We start from the raw sequence: 26,140 nt of genomic DNA, 5'->3' as shown, positions 1-26,140 counted from the left end.
CAACATGGCCGTGGGGTTCTTCTGGGTCCTGCAGGGAGGTGGATTGTCAGTGCCTGTTGAGAGCAGGCGCTGAGAAGCCTCCTGCACTGCTTGTCAGATCGCTGTCCTGACACAATGCTCTGCAAAGTGTCAGATCAGCGATCTGACACTAAATAGTGATGACCCACCCTGGGACAAAGTAAAATAGTTAAAAAAATATATATATATATACACACACACTATGTTAAAATATTTTTTTTTTAAATTCTTAAAGAAAAAAAAAAATTAAATATTGTTCCAAAAATACATTTCTTTATGTAAATACAAAAAAATAAACATACACATACAGTACAGACCAAATGTTAGGACACACCTTGTCATTCAAAGAGTTTTCTTTATTTTCATGACTATGAAAATTGTAGATTCACTCTGAAGGCATCAAAACTATGAACTAACACATGTGGAATTATATAATTAACAAAAAAGTGTGAAACAACTGAAAATAGGTCTTATATTCTAGGCTCTTCAAAGTAGCCACCTTTTGCTTTGATTACTGCTTTGCACACTCTTGGCATTCTCTTGATGAGCTTCAAGAGGTAGTCACCGGAAATGGTCTTCCAACAGTCTTGAAGGAGTACCCAGAGATGCTTAGCACTTGTTGGTCCTTTTGCCTTCACTCTGCAGTCCAGCTCACCCCAAATTATCTCAATTGGGTTCAGGTCTGGTGACTGTGGAGGCCAGGTCATCTGGCGTAGCACCCCATCACTCCCCTTCTTGGTCAAATAGCCCTTACACAGCCTGGAGTGTTATGATTGAGTCACCGTAGTAGGCAAAAATAGAAATGCTAGCTAAGTCCAGAAAACCAGAGAAGTTGGCAGCTATCGGATTGCAGACCCCTGAACCTATCAACACAACTAGCAGTAGCCGTGGGGGGCTCCTACGATGCCCTAGGCCCCTCGATCACAGCCGGAGGACTACATAGCCTAAAGACAGAAAGGGAAATCTAAACTGCCCCAGAGCAGACCCCAAAGCAAAAGGCAGCCCCCCACATATAATGACGGTGAAGCAAGAAGAAAGAACAAAACAGACAGAAAGATAGACTGAGCAAAGATGGGGCCCACGCTAGCTTAGATAGGAAAGAACAGGAAGGCTGCTGTCTGCAATCCGTGAAAAACCCTATGAAAATAAGAGCCAACAAACTGACAATAAAAAAGGCCCTGAAGACGCTAGGCTTCAAAAAAGCTATGTCAGTACTCAGGAATATTCTGAAGACAGAGCAACAGGCAAAAGGAGATTCAGCTCACCCCAGCAGGGAATGGCAGAATCCAGAAAAGCAAGGAAAACAAAACACTAATGCAAAAAGGCAAAGCAGAAATCTTAGCTTTAGATGAGCAGGAATCAGACTGGTTTCCTAGAAGTCCACAGAGAAATCTGTTTAAAAAATTGTCACAAATTGAAAGCATGTGGATCTATCGACTTAATTCGATGGTCCCTGGGGGTTTGAATGAGAGTCATGGGTTTGGGTCCTTTCTCTAGAGTACTTGGGTAATTTTAGTTTAGGTGTTTTTATTTTTTTAATTTGCTAATTTTTAATTTTGCATTTTCATTACAGCAATTTTTCTCATGTCCATTTTTGGTGCTTGCGATCTTGCAGATAAATACCCATTATTTGGAGAGAGAGAAGAATGGATTTTTTTATCTGGATTTCTTCCAAAGGGGAAATTGTTACGGACTGACTGTTACGTCACTATCAGCACTTTTTACTGGTGTAAAATATTGCAGTACACAAATAATAACTATATCTGAGATATATTTAAAAAAATTATTTTTATTTTTTTGTTTTAAAAAATTGTTTCTGTATGTATAATATTTGTATAACTTAATTATTTCACCACATTATTCATTATGTGCGTTATGCATTTTGTCTTGATACCCTATGCTTTATGGGGTTAAATCTTTATAGTCCTTTCTCAATGTTATTATGATCAGCTTAAAAGTCAGCTGTTTGTGGCTAATAAAGTTGTGATTTCACTACCATTATTCACTTTTGTTTGCATTCACACATTCAAACAGTCCGTTCATTTTTAGATTATTGGCACTTTAAGTGTGTATTTATCTATATCGGTCCAGTGCGCATGCCCAGAGCTGGCCCTGTCAGGGATCTCTCAGAGCGCCCGACGGGAATTGTGGGCGACTCAGGTTGCTAAGCGGCACCTGGTTGCTTGCGTTCCATGTGCGCTGAGAGAGGGTCCCGGGTTTATGACGGCTCCGAATCTGTGCATGCGCCGTTGTACGACCTGGCTTGGATTGCTTATTAGCATCTGTGACATCATTTCCTATAAATACTAACACCGAGGCCGCTATAGGCCACGCCTCCTGAGGAAGAAGCGGTGAAACGCGCGTTGGGGCGGCAGGCCTGGGGAATCCTTCATTACATATCATTTGTAAGTACAGTGCATTGCATATCCATATGCATTTTTATTTGGGCCACAGTCTTAGTACTGGCGGCGGTATATCGCTGTCCATTTATAATGGGCTTGTCTAGATTGTACTATCCAGTTTGTATGGGTCTTTTTGCCGGCTCTGGAGGACGGTTTGAGATGTCACTATTAGTATAGCGATCAGCCTCATTTTGTATAAGTACTTCAGGCACTTTATATAGGGCCCTATTATGTAAAAAACTTCAGCATAGTGGAGAACTTGCACTTTATATTAGAGGATGCTTGCAGTTGATATTACATATTCTCAGCTAGCTCTTCATTGTTTATATTGTTTAAATTTGGATTAACCCCTTGGTTCCCTGCATAGTGGGAAACTCTGTCTAATATGTATTTTTTTTATGTATTCTAATAAAATTCTCTTTATATTTTTCCTAAATACTCGTTGTCTTTTTCTGCTACAAATTAGCTAGAAGAATTTTGTATTATAGTATTGTATCTAGAGTTACAGAGGTGACATGGTAGTATCCATAATTTTCCTTTGGGAATTTTTGATAATATGGTTTCCTAGAAGTCCACAGAGAAATCACCCGCAGGCCAGAAGGGCGTCGGCAGCCTTATATCCAGTCATTAACTCCACTCAGCCAGTCTTCATCATCAGCCCCAGGTGTTTGACAATCAGGCTCACTACCTTCCTTCACCAGAAGAGGGAGTTCCTCGGGCCTCAGTAGTGAAGGGGAAAATGAACTCAACACTGGAGGTGTGTTTGGGGTCATTGTCCTGTTGAAAAATAAATGATGGTCCAACTAAACGCAAACTGGATGGAATAGCATGCCGCTGCAAGATGCTGTGGTAGCCATGCTGGTTCAGTACGCCTTCAATTTTGAATAAATCCCCAACAGTGTCACCAGCAAAGCACTTTGTATAGAAGTCCAGCTCACCCACGTCTGACCTCACCGCACCTCAGACTCGGATCCGGCCCTGCCCTGGCCACACAGCAATAATGAAAGAAGCGATCCAACTGAGTGCTCTGGTGATTTATTGAATGCTGTTCAAACAACAGAACGTTATGATTAAGGGCGTCTAGCCAGAAACGCGTAAACAACGTTCTGTTTGAACAGCATTCAATAAATCACCAGAGCACTCAGCTGGACCGCTTCTTCTTTCACCAGCAAAGCACCCCCACACCATCCCACCTCCTCCTCCATGCTCCACGGTGGGAACCAGGCATGTAGAGTCCATCCATTCACCTTGTCTGCGTCGCACAAAGACAAGGTGGTTGGAACCAAAGATCTCAAATTTGGACTCATCAGACCAAAGCACAGATTTCCACTGGTCTAATGTCCATTCCTTGTGTTCTTTAGCCCAAATAAGTCTCTTCTGCTTGTTGCCTGTCCTTAGCAGTGGTTTCCTAGCAGCTATTTTACCATGAAGGCCTGCTGCACAAAGTCTCCTCAACAGTTGTTGTAGAGATGGGTCTGCTGCTAGAACTCTGTGTGGCATTGACCTGGTCTCTAATCTGAGCTGCTGTTAACCTGTGATTTCTGAGGCTGGTGACTCGGATGAACTTATCCTCCGCAGCAGAGGTGACTCATGGTCTTCCTTTCCAGGGGCGGTCCTCATGTGAGCCAGTTTCTTTGTAGCGCTTGATGGTTTTTGCCACTACACTTGGGGACACTTTCAAAGTTTTCCCAATTTTTTGGACTGACCGACCTTCATTTCTTAAAGTAATGATGGCCACTCATTTTTCTTTACGTAGCTGCTTTTTTCTTGCCATAAAACAAATTCTAATAGTCTATTCAGTAGGACCATCAGCTGTGTATCCACCAGACGTCTGCACAACACAACTGATGGTCCCAACCCTATTTATAAGGCAAGAAATCCCAATTACTAAACCAGACAAGGCACACCTGTGAAGTGAAAACCATTTCCGGTGACTACCTCTTGAAGCTCATCAAGAGAATGCCAAGAGTGTGCAAAGCAGTAATCAAAGCAAAAGATGGGTACTTTGAAGAACCTAGAATATAAGACATATTTTCAGTTTTTTCATACTTTTTTGTTAATTATATAATTCCACATGTGTTAATTCATAGTTTTGATGCCTTCAGAGTGAATCTACAATTTTCATAGTCATGAAAATAAAGACAACTCTTTGAATGAGAAGGTGTGTCCAAACTTTTTGTTTGCACTGTTTTTAGTATCACCGAGTCTGTAATGACTGGCCCTATAACCCCTTCAATGAACACCGTAAAAAAATAAAAAACGAGGCAAAAAACAATTCTTTATCATCAATCTGCCGAACAAAAAGTGGAATAACATGCGATCAAAAAGACGGATATAAATAAACATGGTACCCCTGAAAACGTCATCTTATCCCGCAAAAAACGAGCCGCCAATACAGCGTCATCAGCAAAGAAATAAAAAAAGTTATAGCTCTCAAAACAAAGCGATGCAAAAATAATTATTTTTTATATAAAATAGTTGTTATTGTATAAAAGTGTTAAAACATAAAAAAGATGTAAGTGAGGTGTCGCTGTAATCGTACTAACCCGAAGAATAAAACTGCTTTATCAATTTTACCACACGTGGGATCGTATAAACGCCCCACCCAAAAGAAATTCATGAATTGCTGGTTTTTGTTCATTCTGCCTCCCAAAAATCGTAATAAAAAGCTATAAAAAAAAGTCATGTGCCCGAAATTGGTACAAATAAAAACATCAACTCGTCCCACAAAAAACAAGACCTCACATGACTCTGGGCCAAAATATTGAAAAATTATAGCTCTCAAAATGTGGTGATGCAAAAACTATTTTTTGCAATAGAAAGCGTCTTTTAGCGCGATAGCTTCCAAACATAAATACCCTCTCTAAATAGTAAAGCAACCCCTCCTTTATTACCCCCTTAGTTAGGGAAAAATAATAAAATAAAAAAAATGTATTTATTTCAATTTTCCCATGAGGGTTAGGGCTAGGGTTGGGGCTATAGTTAGGGTTTGGGTTGGGCCTAAAGTTAGGGTTTGGGTTGGGCCTAAAGTTAGGGTTGGGGCTAAAGTTAGGGTTGGGATTAGGTTTAGGGTTGGGATTAGGGTTAGGGGTGTGTTAAAGTCAGGTTTGTGGTTAGGGTTATGGTTAGGGCTGGGATTAGGGTTAGGGGTGTGTTGGGGTTAGGGTTGGAGTTAGAAATGGGGGGTTTCCACTGTTTAGGCATATCAGGGGCTCTCCAAATGCGACATGGCGTCTGATCTCAATTCCAGCCAATTCTGCACTGAAAAAGTTAAACGTGCTCCTTCCCTTCAGAGCTCTGCTGTGTGCCCAAACAGTGATATACCTCCACATATAGGGTATCGGCGTACTCGGAACAAATTGGACAACAAATTTTGGGGTCCAATTTCTCTTGTTACTTTTGTGAAATAAAAAAAATAAAAAATTGGGGGCAAAAAGATCATTTTTGTGAAAAAAAATATGATTTTATATTTTTACGGCTCTACGTTATAAACTTCTGAGAAGCACTTGGGGGTTCAAAGTGCTCACCACTAGAGTTGAGCGACTTTGGTCGGATCGGGTTTCGTGAAACCCGAATTAAACAAAATTGGTTTTAGATGAAACTGGTCCGACTAGGGCAAAAAAAGTCGGAGTTTCGTCCAAAACCCGACCCCAATGCAAGTCAATGGGGAATAAAAGTCGTCATTGAGCGGATGAATGTTTCATTCAGGTTTCACGAAACCCGATCTGACCAAAGTCGCTCAACTCTACTCACCACACATCTAGATAAGTTCCTTAGGGGGTCTAGTTTCCCAAATGGTGTTACTTGTGGGGGGGATTTTCTGTTTAGGCACATTAGGGGCTCGCCAAACGCTACATGGCGTACGATCTCAATTCCAGCCAATTTTAGTTTGAAAAGGTCAAACGGCGCTTCTACCCTTCCGAGCTCTACCATGTGCCCAAACAGTGTTTCCCCCCATATGGGTTATCAGCGTACTCAGGACAAATTGGACAACAACTATTAGGGTCCAATTTCTCCTGTTACCCTTGGGAAAATAAAAACAATTGGACCTGAAGTACGGTACATTTTTTGTGAAAAAAAGTTAAATGTTCATTTTTTTTAAAACATTCAAACATTGGTCGCTACTGTATATCCCTTTGTCTGCATTCTGGGATATATTAAGGAGTTCCCTGCCTCTGAAACATATAAGACTGCAGTGGTATGTATGCTATACACACGTGGTCAAAATTGTTGGTACCCCTCGTTTAATGTCAGAAAAACACACAATGGCCACAGAAATAACTTGAATCTGACAAAAGTAATAACTTAAAAATCTATGATAATGAACAAATGAAAGTCAGACATTGCTTTTCAACCATGCTTCCATAGAATTTTTTTTTTTTTTTTTTAAATAAAACTCTTGTATAGAGTTGAGCGACTTTGGTCGGATCAGGTTTCATGAAACAAAATTTGTTTCAGATGAAACTCGTCCGACTAGGGTAAAAAAAGTCGGAATTTCGTCCGAAACCCGACCCCAATGCAAGTCAATGGGGAATTAAAGTCTGCATTGAGTGGATGACATTCATCGGCTCAATGCAGACTTTTATTCCCCATTGACTTGCATTGGGGTCGGGTTTCGTACGAAACTCCGACTTTTTTTGCCCTAGTCGGACGAGTTTCATGAAACCCGATCAGACCAAAGTCGCTCAACTCTACTCATGAAATATGCTTGGACAGAAATTATGGTACCTTTAATATTTTGTTGCACAACCTTTTGAGGCAATCACTGCAATCAAACGATTCCTGTAACTGTCAATGAGACTTCTGCACCTCTCAACAGGTATTTTGGCCCACTCCTCAAGAGCAAACTGTTCCAGTTGTCTCATGTTTGAAGGTTGCCTTTTCCAGATGGCATGTTTCAGCTCTTTCCAAACATGCTCAATAGAATTTAGGTCAGGGCTCATAGAAGGCCACTTCAGTATAGTCCAATGTTTTCCTCTTAGCCATTATTGGGCGTTTTTAGCTGTGTGTTTTGGGTCATTATCCTGTTGCAAGTCCCATGACCTGCGACTGAGACCAAGCTTTATGACACTGGGCAGCACATTTCTCTCTAGAATCCCTTGATAGTCTTCAGATTTCATTGTACCCTGCACAGATTCTAGACACCCTGTGCCAGATGCAACAAAGCAGCCTCAGAACATAACAGAGCCTCCTCTATGTTTCACAGTAAGGACAGTGTTCTTTTCTTGATATGCTTCATTTTTCCATCTGCGAACATAGAGCTGATGTGCCTTGCCAAAAAGTTCCATTTTTGTCTCATCTGTCCATAGGACTTTCTCAAAAGCTTTGTGGCTTATCAACATGTATTTTGGCAAATTCCAGTCTGGCTTTTTTATGATTTTTTTTTCAACAATGGTCGTCTCCCATGAAGTCCACTTTGGCTCATACAACGACAGTTGGTGTGATCTGACACTGATGTTTCTTGAGCTTGAAGTTAACCTTTAATCTGTTTAGAAGTTTTTCTGGGCTCTTTTGTTACCATTCGTATTATCCATCTCTTTGATTTGTCATTAATTTTCCACCTGCGGCCAAGTCCAGGGAGGTTGGCTACAGTCCCATGGAGCTTAAATCTCTGAATAATATGTGCAACTGTAGTCACAGGAACATCAAGCTGCTTGGAGGTGGTCTTAGAACTTTTACCTTTAACATGCTTGTCTATAATTTTCTTTCTAATCTCCTGAGACAACTCTTTCCTTCACTTCCTATGGTCCATGTTGAGTGTGATACACACCATGTCACCAAACAGCACAGTGAGTATGTGTAGCCCCCTTTACAGGCCCACTTACTGATCCCAAAATTGTACACACCTGTGATGCTAATTAGTGGACACACCTTGATTTACCTTGTCCCTTTTGTCACATTATTTTCAGGGGTACCATCATTTCTGTCCAGGCCTATTTCATGTTTTTTATTTTTTCATTTTCATAGATTTTTGATTTATTAATACTTATTTCAGATTCAAGTTATTTCTGTGACCATTGTGTTTTTTTCTGTCATTAAATGAGGGTACCAACAATTTTGAACATGTGTGTATATGCCTTGAAAGCTTATTGCCCAACACTGACTTTGAGAGCTTTCACATACATGACGAGGATTTGGTAATAAGATTGACTGGGTTAGCCCAATAGCAATGGGTATCAAACATAAAAGGAGCATAATTAGAAATGATAATGATCCATGGGCTGTGTGGCTAGATGGTTTGGGACTCACTCTCTTCCATTTGAACAAATATTACTCAATTAAGAAAGATAACACTGAATGATGTGAGGGAAGTCCTACCAATCTCTCTGACTGCTTGTAAACCCGCCCCCTGACACCCCCTATTAACTGTCTCAGCCATATACGTGCTGGAGCATGTTTTTCCAGGCTTACATCACTGAGGCCTCCAACCCCGATGATACATATGTGCACTGGAGGACCTGTCCAGCAGCCATCTTACTATATATATATATCTGATCCTCTCACTGCCAGCATCTTTACTCCAAATGTGTGCCCCCAGTCAAATAATAGCATTTTTACTCCCCTCTGATGCTGTTCCAGCTGTGTAGATGTTGGCTCTTCCAGCGTTCGCTTGACATTGTTACATCATTTATTTTACTCAATTACATAGCACTATTAATTTCACAGTGCTTTACAGACATTATTGTCACTGTCCCTGATGGGGCGCACAATCTAAATTCCCTATCAGTATGTCTTTGGAACATAGGAGGAAACCGGAGAATCCGGAGGAAACCCACGCAAACACGGGGAGAACATACAAACCCCATGCAGGTGTTGTCCTTGGTGGGATTTGAACCCTTGACCCCAGCACTGCAAGGAGCCGCCATCATGAAATTCACGTGGTCAATTAGCTTTACTTTTCCCATCATAAGAGAAATCACATACATGTAAAGGAAGTGAGAGCTGCTCTCTCACTTTCTCCGGAAGTATGTGATACGTCCAATGGCAGGGATAGTGAAGTGGCTGCTGATTGGCCTCAAGGTCAATCACCACTGGAATGGCATCGGCACTGGAGGTGAGTATATTATTTTAATGGGGACAAATACACAGTGACAAGGGGTTATGCGAGTAGTGTGCAAACTCTTTAACCCCTTTCTGCCATTAGACGTACTATCCCGTCCATGTGCCCTGGGACTTAATTCCCAGGGATGGGATAGTACGTCTAATGCGATCAGCGGCGCCCATGTGGTGAGCGCTGCTGATCGCGGCCGGGTGTCAGCTGATTATCACAGCTGACACCCGGCACAATGTGTCAGGGGCGGTCACGGACCACCCCCGACACGTTAACCCCTTGCACACCGCGATCAAACATGATCGCGGTGTAACGGGGGTTAAAGGGAAGCATCGGCAGGGAGGGGGCTCCCTCCGTGCTTCCCTGAGCCCCCCACGGCAGCGCAATGTGCAGCGCTGCTGCGGGGGGCTCTTTTCCTGCAGGCCCCCGAATCAAAGATGGCGACGGGGGCCTTCGGGGGCCTGTAGGCAGCTGACTTCCTCAGTGCCTGCAAAGCGCAGGCATGAGGAAGCCTTCTGCACTGCCTGTGATGTGACAGATCAGCGATCTGTCACAGGACAGTGATGTCCCACCTGGGACTATTTAATAAAGTTAAAAAAAAAAAATAAAAAAAAGTGTTAAAATAAATAAAAAAAAAACCACAATAAAAGTACACATATTAGGTATCGCCGCGTCCATAACGACCCTCCCTATAAAACTGTCCCATTAGTTAACCCCTTTAGTGAACCCCTTAAAAAATAAAAATAAAAAACAAAGCAAAAAATAATGATTTATTATCATACCGCCAAACAAAGTGTAATAACGCGTGATCAAAAAGACTCATATAAATATTCATGGTACTGCTGAAAACGTCATCTTGTCCCGCAAAAAACGAGCCGCCACACAGCATCAGCGAAAAAATAAAAAAGTTATAGCTCGCAGAATAAAGCGATGCAAAAATAATTATTTTTTATATAAAATAGTTTTCATTGCATAAAACCGACAAAACATAAAAAAAAGACCTAAATGAGGTATCGCTGTAACCGTACCGACGCGAAGAATAAAACCGCTTTATCAATTTTACCGCACGCGGAAAAGAAATTCATGAAACGCTGGTTTTTGTTCATTCTGCGTCCCAAAAATCGGAATAAAAAGCGATCAAAAAATGTCACGTGCCCGAAAATGGTACCAAAAAAAAAACGTCAACTCGTCCTGCAAAAATAAAGACCTCACATGACTCGGTGGGTCAAAATACGGAAAAATTATAGCTCTCACTATGTGGTGATGCAAAAACTATTTTTACAATAAAAAGTGTCTTTTAGCGTGCGACAGCTGCCAAATATAAAAACCGCCATAAATAGTAAATCAAACCCCCATTATCACCCCCTTAGTTAGGGAAAAATAATAAAATAAAAAAAATGTATTTATTTCCATTTTTCCATTAGGGTTAGGGTTAGGGTAGGGCTAGGGTTAGGGCTGAGATTAGGGTTAGGGGTGTGTTGGGGTTCGGGTTGGAGTTAGAATTGGGGGTTTCCACTGTTTGGGCACATCAGGGGCTCTCCATGCAACATGGCGTCTGATCTCAATTCCAGCCAATTCTGAGTTGAAAAAGTCAAATGGTGCTCCTTCCCTTCCAAGCTCTGCCATGCGCCCAAACAGTGTTTTACCCCCACATGTAGGGTATCAGCCTACTCAGGTCAAATTGCAAAACAATTTTTGGGGTCCAATTTCTCCTGTTACCCTTAGGAAAATAAAAAATTGGGGGCAAAAATATCATTTTTGTGGAAAAAAATGATTTTTTTATTTTCACGTCCGAGCGTTGTAAACTTCTGTGAAGCCCTTGGGGGTTCAAAGTGCTCACCACACATCTAGATAAGTTCCGTGGGGGGTCTAGTGTCCAAAATGGGGTCACTTGTGGGGAGTTTCAATAGTTTAGGTACATCAGGGGCTCTCCAAACGCACATGACACCCGCAGACCATTCCATCAAAGTCTGCATTCCAAAACGTCACTGCTTCCCTTCCGAGCCCTGACGTGTGTCCATACAGTAGTGTTCTCCCACATATGGGGTATCAGCGTACTCAGGACAAATTGGACAACAACCTTTGGGGTCCAATTTCTCCTGGTACCCTTGGGAAAATAAAAAAATGGTGACTAAAAGATCATGTTTGTGGAAAAAAATACGAATTTTTTATTTTCACGCCCGGGCGTTATAAACTTCTGTGAAGCACTGGGGGCTTCAAAGTTTTCACCACACATCTAGATAAGTTCCTTAGGGGGTCTAGTTTCCAAAATGGTGTCATTTGTGGGGGGTTTCCACTGTTTAGGTACATCAGGGGTTTTCCAATCTTGACATGGTGTCCGATCTCAATTCCAGCCAAAAACGTCAAATGACGCTGCTTCCCTTCCGAGCTCTGCCATGCGCCCAAATAGTGGTTTACCCCCACACGTGGGGTATCAGCGTACTCAGGACAAATTGCACAATAACTTTTAGGGTCCTGTTACCCTTGGGAAAATAAAAATTGGGGTGAAAAGATCATTTTTGTGGAAAAAATATGATTTTTAAATTGTACCGCTGTACGTTATAAACTTCTGTAAAGCCCTTGTGGGTTCAAAGTTCTCACCACATATCTAGATACGTTCCTTGGGGGGTCTAGTTTCCAAAATGGGGTCACTTGTAGGGGGTTTCCACTGTTTAGGTACATCTCTCCAAACGTGACATGGCGTCCGATCTGAATTCCAGCCAATTTTGCATTGAAAAAGTCAAACGGCGCTCCTTCCATTCTGAGCTCTGCCATGCGCCGAAACAGTCGTTCCCCCCACATATCAGGTATCAGCGTACTCAGGACAAATTGCACAATAACTTTTGCAGTCCAATTTCTCCTGTTACCCTTGGTAAAATGAAAAAAATTGAACCTGAAGTATTTTTTTTGTGAAAAAAAGTTAGATGTTCATTTTTGTTTAAATATTCAAAAAAATTCCTGTGACGCACCTAAAGGGTTAATAAACTTCTTGAATGTGGTTTTGAGCACCTTAAGGGGTACAGTTTTTAGAATGGTGTCACTTTTGGGTATTTTATATCATATAGACCCCTCAAAGTGGCTTCAAATGTGATGTGGTCCCTAAAAATAAAATGGTGTTGTAAAAATGAGAAATCGCTGGTCAACTTTTAACCCTTATAACTTCCTAACAAAAAAAAATTTTGGTTCCAAAATTGTGCTGATGTAAACATGTGGGAAATGTTACTTATCAAGTTTTTTGTGTGCCGTATCTCTGTGATTTAAGGGCATAAAAATTCAAAGTTGGAAAATTGCGAAATTTTCAAAATTTTCACCAAATTTCCGTTTTTCTCACAAATAAACGCAAGTTATTTGAATGAAATTTTACCACTAACATGAAGGACAATATGTCATGAGAAAACAATGTCAGAATCACCGGGATCCATGGAAGTGTTCCAGAGTTATGACCTCATAAAGGTACAGTGGTCAGAATTGTAAAAATTGGCCCGGTCATTAACGTGCAAACCACCCTTGGGGGTGAAGGGGTTAAAGGTATTTAGTAATTTATTTTTAATTACATTTCCTTTAGTTAGCTGTTTTTATATTCACAAAGAATCATCTTATATATGATTAAATATATAATATTTTATACTTCATATCAATAGGATGGAATCGGTGACCAGGAAATTACCGTAATTGTTGATGCAATGAAACACATGGCTTGTGGAGAAGACAGATACAAATATGTATACTCTATCAAGACAATGGTAAATGTACAGATGTAGCATTTCTTAAGCACACAAAAAAGATTTCACAGTACAGAAAGGTAACCCTTAAAAGTAATTAAATTTGTATTGTTAGTTACACTCAAAATAAGACCTAGCATGATTTTACAGGATTTTTGGAGCTTACTTGAAAAATAAGCCCTACACCAAAAATAAGCCCTAGTTACATTCAAGACTGACATATGAGAGGTGAGGTGGGAAAACTGGTCAATTGCCCAGGGCCCCCACTTTCTTAGAGGCCCCCAGCGTTTCCATTCTGAGGTTAAAACTGCTTAAGGATCTTTAGTACAGTTGCTTTGTGTGTATACATGTGTATGTGCACTGTGTGTATAAATATACATATGTATGTGCAGTGTGTGTACAGTATATATGTATGTGCAGTGTGCGTCATGACATGATTAAATTTGAATAAATGTTAACATTTTTGTTCAAGAATAAATGTGGATTGTTGTTCATGAAAAAAATAAGACATCACCCGAAAAGAAGTCCTAACCCATCGTTCAGAGCAAAAAAATAATATAAGACCCTGTCTCGTTTTTGGAGAAACACAGTGTCTGTCCATAAATAATATTTCTAATTTCACATAGTGCATTAAAAAAATAATAAAAATAGAGAAATAAGGATGGTATGTTACCTTTCATTTCCTGTTTTTCCATCTCCTTTAGTGTTTGAACAAAGGCTGCTTGACTTTCTGTAAGCGCCCAACTTCTATACAACACAGTCGCTTGTACAATATATTTATGCGTTTGCACAGAAGCCACTGGATGGAACTGATAAAACAAAGATCATTGTTACTTTAAAAAATAGTGAGGCCTATGTATCAAGTCAAAAGAAAAATATAAAGTGTAGCATCTGTTATGGTTAACATTTTGTATACCGTATATACTCGTGTATAAGCCGACCCGTGTATAAGCCGACCCCCCTAATTTTGCGACAAAAAACTGGGAAAACGTATTGACTCGCGTATAAGCCTAGGGTGGAAAATGCAGCAGCTACTGGTAAATTTCAAAAATAAAAATAGATACCAATAAAAGTAAAATTAATTGAGACATCAGTAGGTTAAATGTTTTTGAATATCCATAATGAATCAGGAGCCCCATATAATGCTCCATACAGTTCATGATGGGCCCCATAAGATGCTCCATACAAAATGCACCCCATATAATGTTGCACAAAGGTTAATAATGGCCCCATAGAATATGCCCCATATAATACTGCTCCATAAAGGTTATGGCCCCATAAGATGTTCCATAGATTATGCCCCCATTTGCTGCCCCATAAGATGCTCCATAGATTATGCCCCCATAAGATGCCCCATAGATTATGCCCCCATATGCTGCCCAGTAAGATGCTCCATAGATTATGCCCCCATATGCTGCCCCATAAGATGCTCCATAGATTATGCCCCCATATGCTGCCCTATAAGATGTTCCATAGATTATGCCTCCATATGCTGCCCCCATAAGATGCTCCATAGATTATGCCCCAATATGCTGCCCCCATAAGATGCTTCATAGATTATGCCCCCATATGCTGCTCCATAGATTACGCCCCATATGCTGCCCCCATAAGATGCTCCATTGATTATGCCCCCATAAGATGCTCCATTGATTATGCCCCCATATGATGCCCCATAAGATGTTCCATAGATTATGCCCCCATATGCTGCCCCCAAAAATTGCCCCATAGATTCCGGGTCTTCTGTCAGTGACTGTACAAGCAGACGGCTCGGTGCGCACTAACTACATCACCACGCCCTCTGACCTGAACATCACAGAGGACACGGAAGAGAGGACAGAGCAGCGCGCAGCGATGGACCGGGGACAGGTGAATATAGCTTATACTTACCTTCTCCTTGCGCGATGTCTGCAGCCCCACTTCTCCATGGTCTCCCTTCCTTCCTTCAGCGGTCATGTGGTACCGCTCAGTAAAGACATGAATATGCGCATATTCACGTCTTTAATGAACAGTACCACGTGACCACAGAAGGAAGGAGCCCGAGACCAGGAGAAGTGGGGGTGGCTGCAGAGACATGCCAGGGAGGAGTAAGTATGATCTGACACCCCCGCTTCCCCTCCCCCGCTGACCCCCGGTATATGACTCGCGTATAAGCCGAGAGGGGGACTTTCAGCCCAAAAAAATGGGCTGAAAATCTCGGCTTATATACGAGTATATACGGTAAAAAGGAAAAATTCCAACAATGAAAGTGCTGAAATGTTAATTTATTAAATAGGAAAAAAGCCCAGAAAAAAATAAAATAATAACACCTATAAAAAAACAGATACGTTTAAGGCACAGTCCTTGCTAAATGAGGATTTATGTTGCTGGAGTTTTTCCTTTTTCATGTTCAAGAGATGGCATACTAAGAGACCCCATGCTATACAAATCTCTGTCTCCCAGGATTGTTGACCGTCACTTGGCTTTCTTTTAACATTTTATATTATTATAGATATTTTATATTTTGTATTGTAGATTGTAAGCTCTTATGAGCAGGGACTTCATTATCTTTGCTTTAATTGTATATCACCTTCAACTTTTTTACCTATGACTACAGTTGAGCGACTTTGGTCGGATTGGGTTTCATGAAACAAAATTTGTTTCAGATGAAACTGGTCCGACTAGAGCAAAAAAAAGTCGGAGTTTCGTCCGAAACCCGACCCCAATGCAAGTCAATGGGAAATAAAAGTCGGCATTAAGCGGATGACATTCATCCACTCAATGCCGACTTTTATTCCCCAATGACTTGCATTGGGGTCGGGTTTCGGACGAAACTCCGACTTTTTTTTGCTCTAGTCGGACCAGTTTCATCTGAAAAATTTTGTTTCATGAAACTCGATCCGACCAAAGTCGCTCAACTCTACCTATGACTGTTGTGTATGAACTGTTGAATTGTAAAGTACTGCGGAATACGTTGGTGCTATATAAATAAAGATTATATACTGTGTGTATATATATACACACATATATATATATATATATATATATATATATATATATATACACACATACACACACACACATATATATACACTGCTCAAAGAAATAAAGGGGACACACACAGCCTGTTGCAAATGGAATAGTGTTCCCTTTTTTTGAGCAGTATATTATATATATATATATATATATATATATATATATACACACACACACACACACGAGGGGCGATCCAAAAGTAATGATAATTGGTTATTTCTATTGCACACAAATTAAAATAAAATGTTTTCTTCTCTCTTAGGTACCCCCTAGTCTAGGAAAAATAAAATCACTTAAATAGGCCACGATTCCCAGGAGCTACATTCATTTGAATATGAACTGCCAAGGAGTGAACATCAAAATGGAAAAAAACTAGCTCAGAGCTGTCATCAAATACCTCTGCTTGAAAAAAAATGTCTACCAAAGACATACACAGCGACTTGGTGGAAACATTGGGGGACTCCTCTCCTCCATATTCCACAGTTGCACGCTGGGCCAAGGAATTTAAGCTGGGAAGAACATCGACGGAAGATGAACATCGCGAAGGACGCCCATCCACGTCCCTCAATGAAGAAAACGTGAAAAAAGATGAAGAAGTTGTGTTGGCAGATCGAAGAGTGACTATCAGGCATGTAGCTGAGGTCACAGGGATCTCATATGGCAGTATTCAAAGAATCCTTGCAAAAGAATTGCATGTGAGAAAGGTCTCCGCACGTTGGGTGCCAAAAATGTTAACCGACGAGCAAAAGAAGAAACGAGTTGACATTTCAATAGCAAATCTCGAAAAGTTCCAAGCAGACAAGGAGAATTTTTTGTCACGTTTTTTTGACCTTGGATGAGACCTGGATCCACCACTTTGATCCCGAAACTAAACAACAATCGATGACATGGAAACGAGCCGACGAACCGACACCGAAGAAATGCAAAGTGTCAAGCTCAGCAGGGAAGGTTATGGTGTCCGTTTTTTGGGACGGTGAAGGAATTATTATGGTGGACTATTTGGAGAAGGGAGCCACTATTACGGGCTCCTACTACGCAGAACAAATAAGAAGATTGCGGGAGGCTATCAAGGAGAAAAGGCGCGGCAAACTGCGGGCTGGAGTGCTGTTTCACCAAGATAACGCACCGGCTCACAAAGCTGCAGTTGCCATGGCTACCATTCAAGAAGCGGGCTTTGAACTGGTGGAACACCCCCCCTATTCGCCAGATCTAGCCCCCAGTGACTTCTTTCTCTTTCCTCGGCTCAAGGAACACCTCCGGGGCAAGAAATTTGACAATAGCGACGTGATAACTGCTGTTGGGGAGCTTTTTGAGGGTCAAGACCAAGAATTTTTTTCGAAGGGAATTCTATGTTTAGAAAAGAGATGGTCTAAATCTATAGACTTGTTAAAAGACGATGTAGAAAAATAAAATGTTTTTTTTACTATATTCATTGTGTTTATTATTGATTATCATTACTTTTGGATCGCCCCTCGTATATATATATACATACATACATACACACACACACACACACACACACACACACACTAGATGGAGGCCCGATGCTATCACATTGTGAGGGCAGTAATGTCATGATGGGGGCAGGCTTTACAGCATTGAGAATCTCTCCCCCCCCCATGTGCTCACCCACCTATCCACTTTCTCTTTCCCCATGTGTTGACTTCTCCCATCTGTGCTCTCTTTGACCTGTCTATACCACAGCTCCTGGGCAGGGGAGGAAGTAAAAGACAATACTGACATTACAGCAGGAGATCGCAGAGAATACATTTTGTGAGGTAAAATATTTTTTAAAAACAGTCAGTCAGTGAAATATTTTACCTCACAAAATGAATCCACTGGATCCCCTGCTCTAATGTCAGTATTGTCTTTTGCTTCCTCCCCTGCCCAGGATATGCTCCGTACACAATATAAACAAGGCTACCCACTGAACTGGACAGACAGAAATGTTATGGTTTAAAAATACATATTTTATTATTTTTACACAAAATGTTTTTTTGATATGTTGACAAAACCAATTATAATGATGCCTCTAGCCAAACAGATTGCATTTGGTGCCTCCAAGTCTCATGTTGACAGTTCCATATCCGATAAAGAGTTATTTAGACAGTACAAAGATATCATGAAAAAAAAAACAAAACAGATTTTGGTGGACAAAAACTGCATTGGAAAATTATGTAAGTCAACAAATTATACCTAGAGGATTGCGTGTGCAACTCTTTCCTACATTTGATCTTAAAGATGACAATCTAATTAAGAGATGGTCTACCGTGGCCACAACATGCTCCCTTGAATTCCTGAAAATTATAATTGAGAGCAATATACAATCATTGACTGTGATTGAAGAGGAGTTAGAAAAATTAGAAGAATCAATGAAAAAGGAAATTAAAAAGGAGCATCTCGAAATTTGGTCTAGTGAGTTTAATAAGGACATGGAAAATTGGGAAAATGAAATGTGTCAGAGAAAGATGAAAAAATGTCAGAGAGTTGTAACTAATTATGAGGAAAATAAGGTCTTTAAATGGCAATGGAAGAAAAACAATGCCAATCAGACAAGACAACGGGAGTCTTCCTTTAGCTCTATATCAACTGTCTCTGAGGCCAATGTATCTAGTAGTGAGCAAATGTCAAGCACTACTGCGGGATACAGAACACGATATCATGGCTCTAGAAGACCGGCCCACATTTTCACCAGAGCCTCTAAATACAGGGATGATCGTCCTAAGGTAATCAACCTGTCAGGACATAATCTTACTGCCATTCAAACCAGGGTGTTGGAGAAAGGTCTTACCTTTGCTCCTTCCCAAAGGTTAGATCCATTCATAGCCATTAAAGATCTTCATTTATTTTCCAAAAAATGATTTTAAAAAGAATTTATCATAAATCTACTAATGCAGATGACTTGTCTTCTATTGAGGAAAGGGAAGCATTGGTGTTATGAATGGGTCACCGAGGAGGAAAAAACCTAAACATGCTAAGCTCAGAAAAACCAGAGAGGTTGGTAACTATGCAGATTGCAGATCCCTGATCCTACCACAACAACTAGCAGCAGCCGTGGAGCGTGCCTACGATGAACCTAGACGCCTCGTCACGGCCGGAGGACTAAATAAGCCTAAAGCAAGAAAAGGAAAAACTAACTGCCCCAGAGCAGACCCCAAAGGAATAGACAGCCCCCACACATGTATTGACGGTGAAACAAGATGAAAACACAAACACGTAGGAAAATAGGCTGAGCAAACGATGGGGCCCAAACTAACTAGATAGGATAGGAAAGGAAAGACACTGTCTGCAATCTGCAAAAAACCCTACAAAAATAATGTCCAACACTTCTGAGAGCAAAATTAACCCTGAAGTCACTAGACTTCTCTCACCATATCAGCACTCTGAAATATTCTGAGACAGAGCAAAACGAGGCCAATCTAATAAGGGACAAAAAGTAAATTGCAAACACAGATAAATAAGAGTGGAAATTCAGCACAGCCCAAGCTGGGGCTGGCTGACCACACAAAAAAACTGAATAGAACAACAAAATCAAGTGTGAACATTAGCAGAGGAACTTAGCTTGAGCTGACTGGAACAGAGATGAAAAGCAAGACCTGACAAGTAGAAGGAATCACCAGCAACTGAATAGGGCTTCGGCTGTCTTAAATCCAATCTGAGACTCCTGAATCCAGTCGTCATCCTCATTCTCAGGTGGCAGATTTCCACACATCAAATCAGCCTCGCTACCTCCTGTTACCACCAGAGGGAGTCTGGAAGGAGAACTCACAACTGGTGAACCAGAGAATGAACTCACAACAGTACCCCCCCCTTGAGGAGGGGTCACCGAACCCTCATCCACACCACCAGGCCGATCAGGATGGGCCCGGTGGAAAGCACGAACCAATCTATTGGCATGAATATCTGAGGCAGAGACCCAAGAATTATCCTCCTGACCATAACCCTTCCATTTGACCAAATACTGGCATCTCCGTCTAACCAAACGAGAATCCAATATTTTCTCTACCTCATATTCCACATTGCCTTCAACCAACACAGGGTCAGGAGGTGCTGCCATAGGAACCACTGGCTCAACAAACCTCTTCAACAGAGATTTGTGAAATACGCTATGGATCTTAAACGTAACTGGAAGAGCCAATCGAAACGAAACAGGATTAAGAATTTCTAAAATCTTATAAGGACCAATAAATCTTGGCTTAAATTTAGGAGATGCAACCTTCATAGGAATATTCTTAGACGACAACCAAACCATATCACCCACTTTAAACCGGGGACCAATGGTCCTATGCCGGTTGGAAAATCGCTGGGCCTTTTCCAGAGAGAGTGACAACTTATCTACCACTTGGTCCCATATCTGCTGCATTCTCTTAACCACAGTGTCCACACCTGGGCAGGACGAAGATTCCACTTGCCCTGACGAAAATCGAGGATGAAACCCAAAATTACAGAAAAAGGGTGACATCAAAGTGGCAGAACTAGCTCTATTGTTCAGGATGATTGGGTCTCATTTTTGCCCTTGGCCAAATTCGCACTGATCAGCAGATATAAAACATCTCAAATAAGACTCCAAGGTCTGGTTTGTTCTCTCAGTCTGTCCATTGGTCTGGTCTGGTGATGAAACGCGGAGAAGGATACCTGAATTCCCAGATTGGAACAAGAGGCTTTCCAGAATCTGGAAACAAACTGGACTCCTCTGTCGGACACAATTTTCTCAGGAATCCCATGTAACCGAACCACCTGTTGTAAAAACAAGGGCACCAACTCAGCGGAAGATGGCAACTTTGGGAGTGGTACAAGATGGACCATCTTCGAAAATCTATCACAAATCACCCAGATAACAGTCATCTTCTGAGAGACAGGAAGATCAGAAATAAAATCCATTGAGATATGGGTCCATGGCCTCTTGGGCACCGGCAAGGGCATCAGCAACCCACTAGAACAAGAACAGGGTTTAGACAGAGAACAAGTCCCACAGGACTGTACAAAATTCCTGACGTCACGAGATAAGGCAGACCACCAAAAGGACCAACTCACCAAATCTCTGGTACCAAAAATACCTGGATGACAAGCCAATGCGGGGCAATGAATTTCAGACATCACTCTCTTTCTCCACTGGTCAGGAACATACAATTTTCCCATAGGGCAACGCTCAGGTTTATCCTACTGAAATTCCTCCAGGGCGCGTCTCAAATCGGGCGAAATGGCAGAAAGAACTACCCCTTCACCTAGGATGGTGGTAGGCTCGGTCACACTAAGAGAATCGGCAAAGAAACTCCTAGAAAGTGCGTCTGCCTTAACATTCTTAGTGCCCGGAAGAAAAGAGACCACAAAATTAAAACGCGTGAAAAACAAGGCCCATCTAGCCGGTCTAGGATTCAAGCGTTTGGCCGACTCCAGATAAATCAAATTCTTGTGATCGGTGAGGACCACAACTTAATGTCTAGCTCCCTCCAACCAATGTCTCCACTCCTCAAATGCCCACTTCATGGCCAACAATTCCCGATTCCCCACGTCATAGTTGCGTTCAGATGGGGAGAACTTTCGAGAAAAGAAGGCACAGGGATTCATCTTAGAAGTCACAGGGTCTTTTCGGGACAAAACAGCTCCTGCACCAATCTCAGAAGCATCTACCTCCACTTGAAATGGAAGTGAGACATCAGGTTGCCGTAAAACTGGAGCTGAAGTAAATCTCTGCTTAAGCTCCTGAAATTCTGAGATAGCCTCAGGAGACCAATTCAGCACATCAGTGCCCTTCTTGGTCAGATCAGTCAGTGGTTTGACAATACCAGAAAAATTACCTATAAATTTACAATAGAAATTAGCAATACCCAAAAACTTCTGGAGGGCCTTCAAAGAAGTAGGCTGAACCCAATCATAAATGGCCAGTACCTTGGCCGGGTCCATTTCAATAGTCGATGGAGACAAGATAAATCCCAAAAATGAAATCCTCTGTACACCAAAGAGGCATTTCGATCCCTTAACAAACAGGGAATTCTCTCTCAAAATCCGGAACACAGTCCGGATGTGTTCCACATGAGAATCCCAACCACTAGAAAAGATCAAAATATCATCCAGATAGATGATCTAAAACTTATCCACAAAGTCACAGAAAATTTCATAAAGGACTGGAAGACAGAAGGGGCATTATTGAGCCCAAAAGGCATCACCAGGTACTCAAAATGTCCCTCCGGAGTATTAAACGCCGTCTTCCATTCATCCCGATGCTTGATGCGAATAAGATTATACGCCCCCTGAGGTCAAGCTTAGTAAACCAGCAGGCATTCTTAACTCTGGAGAATAAATCTGACATCAGAGGTAACGGGTACTGATATTTAACCGTCATCTTGTTAAGGGAACGATAATCAATACACGGTCTTAATGAACCATCTTTCTTGGCCACAAAAAAAAACAGCACCTAAAGGTGACGAGGATGGTCTAATATGACCCTTTCTCCAATGACTCCTTAATATAGGATCGCATAGCATCATGTTTGGGTACAGATAAGTTGAAAAGCCAACCCTTGGGAAATTTACACCCAGGCATCAACTCAATTGCACAGTCATAACTCCTATGAGGAGGCAAAGACGCAGACTTGCTCTCACTAAATACATCAGAAAAATCGGCTAGATAATCAGGAATATCATGAGACTGAGGAGAAGTGGAGAAAACAGGAGCGTCCCTAAGAACACACTGACAACCCCAACTCACCACAGACCAAGATTTCTAATCCAAAACTGGATTAATGAGTTTGCAACCAAGGAAAACCCAGAACAATAGTATCATGCAAATTATGTAGCACCAAAAATGTACAATTTTCTTGGTGGTCTGGGGCAACTTGCATTGTCACCTGGGTCCAAAACTGAGGTTTATTCTCCGCCAAAGGAGTAGCATCAATACCCCTCAAAGGAATAGGCGTCCGCAGAGGCGTCATGGAAAAACCACAATGTTTAGCAAAGTCCAAATCTATCAGATTCAACGCTGCTCCTGAATCCACAAAAGCCTTCGTGGAAAACGTGGATAAGGAGCAGATCAGAGTAATTGCCAAAAGAAACTTAGGTTGTATACTGCCCACAGCAAATGTGTGTGCAAAACGTTTCTCTCGTTTTGGGCAGACAGAAATAGTATGAGAGACGTCTCCACAGAAAAAACACAGCTTATTACGCCTTCTAAACTCCTGACGTTGCGCCCTAGACAAAACCCCATCACATTGCATAGGTTCAGACGTTTGTTCAAAAGATGGCAGCGCCTCCCGTGTAGTTTTACGTTCACGTAAACGCCGATCAACTTGAATGGCTAATGACATAGAGCCATCCAGACCAGAGGGAACAGGAAATCCCACCATAACATCTTTTACGGTCTCTGATAAACCCTTCCAAAAGAGATCTGCCAATGCACTATCATTCCATGTAGTAAGGACCGCCCACTTTCGGAATTTTTGACAGTATAACTCTGCAGAATCCTGACCCTGGTTTAATGCCAACAGGGTTCTCTCAGCTTGATCAACATCATTAGGTTCATCATACAACAACCCGAAGGCTTGAAAAAAAATGCATCCACATTAGTCAAATAGGATTTTCAGGTGTCAGAGAAAAAGCCCAATCCTGGGGATCGCCGCACAGCAAGGAGATGACAATTTTAACCTGCTGCACAGAGCTCCCTGATGAGTTAGGCTTCAAGGCCAGAAATAATTTACAATTATTCTTAAAATTCGGAAATTTAGACCGATCCCCAGAAAACACATCACGAGTAGGGATCTTAGGTTCAGCAGCATGTGACTGAATGAGGTAGGAGGAAATTCCTTGCACTTCAACAGCCAGCACGATCAGACAATTGCTTAATCTCCATTAGGAAAAAGAAAAAAAAATCCTCCTACAGCCCCAGAGAAAAAAAGGAAAAAAATATAAAAAAAAAAAATTGACACTTTTTTTTTCTTTTTTGACAGGTTTTTCCTGCTTTTGAGTACCCTAGAATCTGTGGTATGGCTGGTGATTCTGTTATGAATGGGTCACCGAGGAGGAAAAAACCTAAACATGCTAAGCTCAGAAAAACCAGAGAGGTTGGTAACTATTCAGATTGCAGATCCCTGATCCTACCACAACAACTAGCAGCAGCCGTGAGTTTTGCCTACGATGAACCTAGACGCCTCGTCACGGCCGGAGGACTAAATAAGCCTAAAGCAATAAAAGGGAAAACTAACTGCCCCAGAGCAGACCCCAAAGGAATAGACAGCCCCCACATGTATTGAAACAAGATGAAAACACAAACACAGGTAGGAAAATAGGCTGAGCAAACGATGGGGCCCAAACTAACTAGATAGGATAGGAAAGGAAAGACACTGTCTGCAATCTGCAAAAAAACCCTACAAAAATAATGTCCAACACTTCTGATAGCAAAATTAACCCTGAAGTCACTAGACTTCTTCCACCATATCAGCACTCTGAAATGTTCTGAGACAGAGCAAAAAGAGGCCAATCTAATAAGGGACAAAAAGCAAATCGGCAAACACAGATAAATAAAAGTGGAAATTCAGCACAGCCCAAGCCGGGCTGGCTGGCCACACAAAAAACTGAATAGAACAACAAAATCAAGTGTGAACATTAGCAGAGGAACTTAGCTTGATCTGACTGGAACAGAGTTGAGAACCAAAACCTGACAAGCAGAAGGAATCACCAGCAACTGAATAGGGCGTTGGCTGTCTTAAATCCAATCTGAGACTCCTGAGATCCAATCGTCATCCTCATTCTCAGGTGGCAGATCTCCACCGATCAAATCAGCCTCGCTACCTCCTATTACCACCAGAGGGAGTCTGGAAGGAGAACTCACAACTGGTGAACCAGAGAATGAACTCACAACACATTGGCTAACCTTGAAGCCTTGGAGGAAGAAAGTAACACCACATTGGTAAGTCCACTCTTTCCAACTGCTTTAATTAATAAATCTAAGAAATTTGCATCTCTTGGTCTCTGTCCTGCTGTGGAAGTGTTCACTAAGTTGGTAACCATGGTAATTTAACAACTACATGATAGTGGTTTTGGTGCATCCAATTCAGCAGGGCAGAGAGCGAGACAATAAAGAGTTTGTTGACCAATGTGGTGTTTAAACTGGCTGATACGGGCGGCAATTTAGTAATTTGGCCCAACGATTTGTACAAAAAACAAGCCCTAAAACTGCTAAGTGATAAAAATTGTTACTGCAAACTACATCTTAACCCAATTAATTCTTTTCAGTATTAGTCAATCAAAATATTGGAGGATGCCTTTGTAGGTGGAGTGATCCTGAAAAAATTGGTAGATGTCATAAAGGAAATGCATCCACGCCTTCCTACATTATGTCTGATCCCTAAAATTCACAAAAATCCCCTTGACCCCACCGTAAGACCGATCGTATCTGGAAATGGAAGTCTGTGTGAAATGGTTACAAGGATAATTGATCACTACTTGAAACCATTGGTAAGTGAATTACCTTCTTATGTACAAGACATGAATTCAGTCCTACGTAGACTGGATAATGTACATCTCAGTGACGATGCAGTGATGGTAACCGCCGATGTAGAGTCAGTCTACACTTCTATAAGTCACAAAGATGGATTAAAAGCTACAGAATGGTATTTAAACTCCAGTAGTATAGACAAGGATATGATTCGGTTGCTATTACTACTATTGGAATATGCTTTAACACACAACATATTTACGGTTAAGAACTGTACCTATTTGCTAACTCAGGGTATGGCAATGGGTGCTAGCTGTGCCCCGTCATATGCCAATCTGTTTCTTGGGGCATGGGAACAAGAAATTTTCGTTTGTGAACCTGTACCTCATTCCAGTCTGATTTCAGGCTGGATCAGGTACATAGACGATATCTGGTTCATATGGGAGGGATCAGAAGAGGATATAAATATGCTTATGGAACATTTGAACAAAAATGAATTGAATTTT

General features: G+C 41.4%; 1 protein-coding gene across 1 annotated transcript in view; it reads right to left on the bottom strand.

The window, feature by feature from the left end:
• The window catches only part of ADGB (androglobin), a 463,044-nt gene that overhangs the window by 112,598 nt on the left and 324,306 nt on the right, over positions 1-26,140 (bottom strand). The window contains exon 29 of the mRNA XM_073557676.1: positions 13,867-14,002. Coding sequence (XP_073413777.1) covers positions 13,867-14,002 — 136 coding nt within the window. The remainder of the gene's footprint in view (positions 1-13,866; positions 14,003-26,140) is intronic.

This window comes from Dendrobates tinctorius, unplaced genomic scaffold (genome assembly GCF_039654945.1).
Source record: "Dendrobates tinctorius isolate UK_male_01 unplaced genomic scaffold, ASM3965494v1 ptg000250l, whole genome shotgun sequence".
Taxonomy (NCBI): Eukaryota; Metazoa; Chordata; class Amphibia; order Anura; family Dendrobatidae; genus Dendrobates; species Dendrobates tinctorius.
Note: the sequence above shows the minus strand (reverse complement) of the source record. Positions and strands in the feature narration are given on the sequence as shown.